The sequence below is a fragment of the Danio rerio genome, chromosome 7 (genome assembly GCF_049306965.1).
Source record: "Danio rerio strain Tuebingen ecotype United States chromosome 7, GRCz12tu, whole genome shotgun sequence".
Lineage (NCBI taxonomy): Eukaryota > Metazoa > Chordata > Actinopteri > Cypriniformes > Danionidae > Danio > Danio rerio.
In genome coordinates, this window is record NC_133182.1 from 46,312,827 (window position 1) to 46,321,292 (window position 8,466).

General features: G+C 42.6%; 1 protein-coding gene across 2 annotated transcripts; it reads left to right on the forward strand.

Moving 5' to 3' along the window:
- The first annotated feature begins 453 nt into the window (after positions 1–453).
- On the forward strand, positions 454–7,608 carry LOC101886657 (uncharacterized). 2 transcript variants are annotated; one of them, XR_002457151.3, is made up of 2 exons: positions 454–7,014; positions 7,240–7,608. XR_002457151.3 is itself a non-coding variant. In XM_005159933.6 (2 exons), the coding sequence occupies exon 2, from the start codon at positions 980–982 to the stop codon at positions 6,659–6,661; it is 5,682 nt and encodes a 1,893-aa protein (XP_005159990.2). In that variant the 5' UTR covers positions 454–540; positions 766–979; the 3' UTR covers positions 6,662–7,253. The 2 variants fall into 2 exon arrangements, 1 of the variants encoding a protein (XP_005159990.2); XM_005159933.6 differs by having other exon boundaries at positions 454–540; positions 766–7,253.
- Positions 7,609–8,466: the final 858 nt, after the last annotated feature.

Sequence of the window (8,466 nt, forward strand, 5' to 3'; positions counted from 1 at the left end):
TCAACACTGCAAATAATATAACACTGCGTATTCCAGTGTCACTCAAACACATTTCAAAAGCTTGCTCAGCCTAATCAAATAATAATCAAAGATAATCAAAAAGAGTTCATTTTGTAAATTTGACAACACCTTTATGAATTTTTTTAATTAATTTCTACTGTAAAAAAACCTGGCTGCTTTAAATTTTTAAGCTGAATGATCCTTTTGAGCCCATTAAACTTATATTATGTTAAACTGACTTAAAACAGCTTGTGTAACTTATTCTGCCCCTTAAATGTTTTCTTCTTCATTAAGAAAATTATAATTAAAAGGTTCTTAGTAATTTGCCCTGTAGATTGTGTTATTGAATTAGAAGGCAGTGGCTCTGTAATTGTTCTTTAGACGAACACTGCCATCTTGTGTTCACATTGCGGAAAGCAGCAAGTGACAGGAAATAGGAAGAACAGAGTAGCCATTTTGTAGAAGCTCTTGCAGTGGAAAGACCTACGTGCTGTGTCTCTGCTTACAACTTGGTATTCTGCCCTTGATAAGGCATGATCTGTAAGTTTAATGTATATTAGTTTGCTTAGGTATATATTAGAGCTTTGTTTAGCAATATTATGACCTTTTGTGTTACTGCATGTTATATTTGTTAGTGAAGTAATTAGAGCTACCTGTCTTCCCATGCGCTAGCCTATAGCATGCTAGTATGTAGTTTAAAAGTCATATTCATGTATGTACAAGGACACTGGATGTATATTCATGTCATTATTGTTTCTGTTACAGTTTTACAAAGAAAATAAGGAAGAAATATTACAAGTGGTACATCAGTAAAGCTTCAAAGAATGCTACACTGTCTCACGAGTGCTTACTGAAGCCATTTATGTTTAGCTCGCTGCATAGGCTAAATAAGTACATTTGGCTGAGGGCAGAAGAGTAAAAAGATCGTCTAAACATCAAGTGCATCCCTGCAATCTTGAGAAACATTGCTTTAGCAAACATGTCCAAACATGGAGACAGCTCACGTCTTTCACAACTGGAAGTCAGATCAGAGTGCAAATCATCCACGTCACGTCGGTCAAGTAGCTCAGCAGCCAGCCTCGCTGCAGCACAAGCACGAGCCAACGCTGAAGCTGCCCGCGCTAGAGCAGAGTATGCCAAACGACAAATAGACATGGAGGTTGAGAAGGCTCGTATGGAAGCTAAACTTAACGCACTCAAACAAGAGGGAGAAGCTGAGGCTGCACTCGCTGCAGCAAGGGTCCTGGAAGCTGCAGTTTTGGAACAGCCAGAGTTTGTGGAACCACCAAACCTACCTGCTACGGCCACATCTGTCAGTCGCACTGAAGAGTATGTAAAAAGCCACTTTCACAATAATACTAATATGAAACCAGAAAAAATGGACAAAGAAGAGGATGACACTCACAACAGCCATAATGTAGAACCAAGCCAACCACACACTGCTCCAGATTCATGTGAATACACCAACAGATCTCCACCCGCTTGTCAGTCCAGGTTTTCACCACCTCACTCAAACCTAAGAACATCTGACATATCACACCTTGCTACTCTCCTCTCACGTCGTGATCTATTGACAGCAGGGCTCACAGTGTTTGATAATAAACCGGAGACTTATTTAGCCTGGAAATCTATGTTTCACAATGCCACTGAAGATTTGGATCTAAAATGTAGTGAAGAGCTTGACTTAATCATTAAATGGCTCAGTGGCGAATCCCTTCAGCATGCTCTCAGAGTTAGAGCTGTACACATTAACGACCCAGTCACTGGTCTTCAACGTTTATGGCAAAGGCTAGACAGAAATTATGGCTCGTCTGAAGTCATTGAAGCTTCTTTGTTTAAACGTTTGGAGAGTTTTCCTAGAGTGTCGCCCAAAGACAACCACCTCTTACAGGAGTTAGCTGATCTGCTTTTAGAAATCGAAGCAGCCAAAAACGAAGGTTATCTTCCTGGCCTCAGCTTTCTTGACACTTCAAGGGGAATAAACCCAATAGTAGAAAAGCTCCCACATAGCATGCAAGAGGCGTGGGTCAACCAAGGATCTAAGTATAAGAAAGAGCATGATGTTCACTATCCACCTTTCACCTTCTTAGTTCAGTTTGTTAATGGCTATGCTGAAATGAAAATGGATCCCAGCTTCTCTCTGCAAAACTGCTACAGTGCACCTATGAAAGTGGAACGGCCACCAGTAAGACAACCACGGTTCAGAGCCCCAGTGACAACAAACAAAACGCAGATTGGCGCATCCTATAATAAGTTACAGTCTCAGCCACTTGAACCAGATAAACAGTGCCCTGTTCACAAAAAGCCACATTCACTTGCCAAATGTAGAGGCTTTAGAATGAAAACACTAGATGAGAGGAAGAGTCTTCTGAAACAGCTTTCCATCTGCTTCAAGTGTCTTTCGTCTACTGATCACAGAGCCAAAGACTGTAAGGATGTCATTTGCTGTTCAGAATGCAACAGCGACATGCACATTACTGCTATGCATCCTGGTCCACCCCCGTGGACAATTGCATACTCCGAAACATTAACAGAGGCACAAGGCGGGGAGCCAGAACCCCTAAGCCCCAAAGTGTCCACGTCCAATTGTACTGAAGTATGCGGTCAAGGACTGCAAGGAAAGTCTTGTTCAAAAATTTGCCTTGTCAGTGTATATCACAGGTCAGAACCGAATAAGAAAAGGAAAATGTATGCCATTTTAGATGACCAAAGTAATGTCTCACTGGCTCGGTCCCCCTTTTTTGATATGTTTGATCAGCATGGTGAAGTCCTTCCATATACACTGAAAACATGCTCTGGCACAGTAGACAAAATGGGGCGTAGAGCTCATGGCTTTGTCATTGAGAATATTAACGGGAAGGTGTCTATGCCACTGCCTAGTCTCACTGAATGCAATCAGATTCCAGACAACAGGAGCGAAATACCTACAGCAAAAGCAGCAGCTGTTCATCCTCATTTGTCTCATATAGCTGGAGAAATACCACCTCTAAATCCATCAGCAGATATTCTCCTCCTCCTGGGTCGAGATGTCATTCGAGCTCACAAGGTACGACGCCAAGTGAACGGCCCCCATGATGCACCTTACGCTCAGCAGCTCGATCTTGGGTGGGTCATTGTTGGAGATGTCTGTCTCTCAGGAGCTCATAGGCCTACAGTGAACTCTTACAAGACAAATATTCTAGATAATGGTCGCCCCAGTTTCCTCTCACCCTGTAAAAATAGATTTTACACTAAACTGAAGTTCACAACAGATAGCCCTCTTGTCCAAAGCACACAAGTCAAAGATGAGCTGGGAAAATGCATATTTAAACAAACAACAGAGGATGAAAAGATAGCACTGTCTGCAGATGATGAGGCTTTTGTGAACATTATGCGAAATGAGTTCACTAAAAATGAATCTAATGACTGGGTAGCCCCACTTCCTTTCCGTTCTCCACGACCACGCTTACCCAACAACAGAGAGCAGACTCTCAATCGCCTCATGTCATTAAGAAAGACACTGAAAAGAAAACCTGAGATGGAGGACCACTATCTGGAGTTTATGGAAAGGCTCTTCAAAAAAGGACATGCAGAAAAGGCTCCTCCCATCAAACCCCACCAAGAATGTTGGTATCTTCCACACTTTGGCATTTACCATCCACAAAAGCCAGGTAAAATAAGAATTGTTTTTGACTCAAGTGCTGAGTGTGAAAATGTCTCTCTAAATCAGGTGTTGCTTAAAGGCCCTGATTTAAATAGCAGTCTTGTAGGTGTGCTTCTGCGCTTCAGGAGTGACCTATATGCTGTTATGGCTGATGTGGAGCAAATGTTTCACAACTTTAGAGTCAGGGAAGACCATCGCAACTACCTGCGCTTTCTGTGGTTCCATGACCACAACTTGGATGGACAAGTGGAAGAATTTCACATGACTGTTCATGTGTTTGGAAATTGCCCATCACCATCAGTTGCTATTTACGGACTCAAGAGAACTGCTGAAGAAGGAGAAGAGGAATATGGCAGTGATGTGAGGGAATTTATAGAGCGCCATTTTTATGTTGATGATGGGCTAAAATCATTCACCTCTGAGACTCAAGCTATTGACGTGCTACGTAGAACGCAAAAAATGCTGGCTCAGTCTAACATTCGCCTACACAAGATCTCATCGAATAGTCCTGTCGTTACCAGTGCTTTTCCACACGAAGATCTAGCCACAGGGCTGCAGGGACTCGATCTCGGACAACATCCACCACCCATGCAACACAGTCTGGGATTAGGTTGGGACCTGTCTACGGATCAGTTCTCATTTCAAGTTGAGATCAGTGACAAGCCTTTCACCAAACGAGGAGTGTTATCTGTTATCAATAGTTTATATGACCCCCTTGGGTTTGCTGTGCCAGTCAGCATTGAAGGTCGCTCCATTCTGAGAGAGATTTCTACTGACATCAGTGAATGGGATACCCCACTACCGAAGGAGAAACAAGAGAGGTGGCAAAAATGGAAAGACTCTCTAAAACACCTACAACATCTTAAGATTCCTCGAATGTACACATGCATTCCATTGTCCGAAGCACAAAGAAAGGAAGTGCATATTTTCTGTGACGCTTCCACTAAAGCTGTTGGGGCTGTGGCCTATCTGAAGCTCATCGACATAAATGGGAAGAGTGAAGTGGGTTTTCTTCTCGGCAAAGCTAGGCTTGCACCAAAGCCAGATATCACCATTCCTAGGCTGGAACTTTGTGCCGCTGTACTGGCCGTAGAAGTGGCAGAACTGATCCAGGGAGAGCTTGACACTATCATGCATGAGGTAAACTTTTACACAGATTCAAAAGTGGTGCTTGGCTATATCTTCAATGAGAAGAGACGCTTCTATGTGTATGTCCATAACCGTGTGGAACGCATTAAACGTTCAACCGAGACCCATCAATGGCATTATGTGTCCACACATCTTAACCCAGCTGATCATGCCACAAGAGCACTGCATGCTAAGCATCTACCCCTTTCTACATGGCTCAGTGGACCTGCATTCCTCGCCGACTCAGGGCAAACTTCGACACAGGAAAAGCCCTTTGATCTTATTAGCCCCGAAACTGATGCTGAACTTCGCCCGGAGATTGTATCATGTGCTACCTCCTTGTCAGAACACAGGCTCGGAACTGCAAGATTTGAAAGATTCTCCAGTTGGACTTGTTTGAGAAAGGCTGTGGCTAGGTTGCAACACATTGCTAAGACTTTCAAAGAAAATTCAGAAGAAGTATGTCACGGATGGCACAAGTGTAACAAGTACCTTACTGAAGAACAACTTCAGGTAGCAGGGGATACCATTATCTATGCAATTCAAAGAGAGGTGTTTGCAGATGAAATCAGGGGTATGGAAAAGGACAATCCCATGCACAAACAAAGCCCTTTCTACAAGTTAAGTCCCTTTATGGACAGTAACAAACTTCTCAGAGTCGGAGGTCGACTTACAAGGGCTCAATTGACAACAAATGAAAAGCATCCTGTAATTATTCCCAGCAAACACCACGTATCTCAGCTCATAATAAGACACTTTCATGCACAAGTACACCACCAGGGCAGACACTTCACTGAAGGTGCGATCAGAGCTGCAGGGTTTTGGATAGTTGGTGGGAAGAGAGCGGTTAGTGCTGTCATCTTTCGCTGTGTCACATGTCGAAGACTAAGAGGCAAACGGCAAGAGCAAGTTATGTCAGATCTGCCAGAAGACAGAATGAACACAGATCCTCCTTTCACATGTGTAGGACTAGATATCTTTGGCCCATGGACTGTCACAACTAGGAAAACGCGAGGAGGCCAAGCGGAGTCAAAAAGATGGGCAGTCATCTTTGTATGTATGAGCACTCGTGCCATACACATTGAAGTGATCGAATCTATGGACACTTCATCGTTCATCAATTCCCTGAGACGATTCTTTGCCCTACGTGGTGCTGCTAAGTTGCTCAGATCCGACTGTGGCACAAATTTTGTGAGTGCTTGCCGAGAACTCCAAATAAGTAAACTGGGGTGTCACAATAAAGAAATCAACAATTATCTGGAAGATAGTGGATGTCAGTGGCTGTTTAATCCACCACACGCTTCACATATGGCGGGATCTTGGGAGCGTATGATTGGAGTCAGTCGGCGAATTCTGGATGCAATGCTGCTGCATCATGGAAATGCTAAGCTTACACATGAGGTGTTAGTGACGTTCATGGCTGAAGTCACTGCAATTGTCAATGCACGGCCACTTACAGCAGTTTCCACTGATCCTGAGCATCCTGAGATCCTCACGCCTGCTATGTTGCTCACACAAAAGGTTGGAGTGCCTCCGGTTCCACCGGGCCAGTTTGACAATCATGACCTCTTTAGAGCACAATGGAGACGTGTTCAGTATCTTGCGAATGTATTCTGGGGACGGTGGAAGAGAGAATACCTCAGTGGATTACAACATCGTCGCAAGTGGATGACACCAAAACCAAATCTACAAGTCAGAGATGTCGTTCTTCTCAAGGAAGGACAGGAAAAAAGGAACGACTGGCCTCTTGGACTCATTACAAAAACTTTTCCAAGCAAGGATGACATGGTCAGGAAAATTGAAGTCAAAGTCATTCGAAATGGGGAAAAGAGACTATACTTGAGGCCCATCAGTGAAGTTGTCCTTCTGGTCTCTAGGGACTGCACCTAAAAGCCTCACATATCCTTTGAAACAGTGGTCTATTTAAGTTGGTGTGACTTCTTACAGATGTCAGACGGGGAGTATTCTGCCCCTTAAATGTTTTCTTCTTCATTAAGAAAATTATAATTAAAAGGTTCTTAGTAATTTGCCCTGTAGATTGTGTTATTGAATTAGAAGGCAGTGGCTCTGTAATTGTTCTTTAGACGAACACTGCCATCTTGTGTTCACATTGCGGAAAGCAGCAAGTGACAGGAAATAGGAAGAACAGAGTAGCCATTTTGTAGAAGCTCTTGCAGTGGAAAGACCTACGTGCTGTGTCTCTGCTTACAACTTGGTATTCTGCCCTTGATAAGGCATGATCTGTAAGTTTAATGTATATTAGTTTGCTTAGGTATATATTAGAGCTTTGTTTAGCAATATTATGACCTTTTGTGTTACTGCATGTTATATTTGTTAGTGAAGTAATTAGAGCTACCTGTCTTCCCATGCGCTAGCCTATAGCATGCTAGTATGTAGTTTAAAAGTCATATTCATGTATGTACAAGGACACTGGATGTATATTCATGTCATTATTGTTTCTGTTACAGTTTTACAAAGAAAATAAGGAAGAAATATTACAAGTGGTACATCAGTAAAGCTTCAAAGAATGCTACACTGTCTCACGAGTGCTTACTGAAGCCATTTATGTTTAGCTCGCTGCATAGGCTAAATAAGTACATTTGGCTGAGGGCAGAAGATAACTTATAAAAGTAAGTTAAAACATGATTGACTTGGATTAATACTGTAAGTTATAATGACCTAAAAACCTACTCACAATTGTGCACACATAGCATACAAGAAACTTATTTTTCCTGTATCCACTCAATTTAAAAGTCCATTAATAAAATGTTATACACTTGCTATTTTTGGGGTCGTTCACAAAGAAAGCATTTTTGCATTGTACTAATTTGCATCTAATTATATATTCACTACAATAATGTGTTTGATTGGTGAGCATGTGCCTTGATTTTGCACGATACAATTTCTAACAGTTTAACACCAGAACCACCATGGCTAAAATTTCCCATAGCTATTATCAAATTTCAATCAAATATTCAAGTCTCCCAGTCATCGACTTTTACTAAATTTTACAAGTCACTGTTGTTAAAAATCGTTTAGATAAAGCAGATTAAAAACTGTCCATCAGGTCAAATTTAACTATAAAATTTCTTTATTTTCACACCGTCATTTCTGTGTACATTTTAGCCCTCTGTGTTCCTAGATATTGCCATTTACCCACTGAGACAGCAGTAATCCGTTTTAGTCACAATGGATAAAAGAAAGTGACTTACGGATGGCAAACAGGTATTAAAGGCACTAAATGCCAAGAGTGATGGTGAGTCTGATACTGGGGAGATATTAGGAGTTCCCCTTCGGTTGGGGAACTTCAGTGCCATAAGTGGATGAAATCCACGATGGGAGGATTCGGATCAGAAGCCGCTTGTCTGGAGAATATTGAACGAGCCAATGAATGAAATTAATTGGCAGCGTAAGCTTGCGCAGGTGTGCGGCATCTGCAATTATCTCAGCATATAAGCACACCTGAAGCCAGCAGACGCCATCCTTTTCGCTTCAGATCCTTTCTGAGTGAGTCGATGAGGGTTCCTCTTGCTGATCAGCACTTCAGAGCGAACAAGTGTGTCTCCCGGTCCAGAGTGGGTCTTCGCGGTGGCAGACGGTCGAGCTGGGTTTCTCCCTTGCCTGCGGTTCTTTGGGTCCGGTCCTCCAGAGCGGTGCGTATTGTTGCAAACTTTCCTAAAAGAGCAACACAGTCG

Bases quoted from the DNA above. Each gene is read 5' to 3' on its own strand.
- LOC101886657 (XM_005159933.6), top strand. From the start codon at position 980: ATGTCCAAACATGGAGACAGCTCACGTCTTTCACAACTGGAAGTCAGA.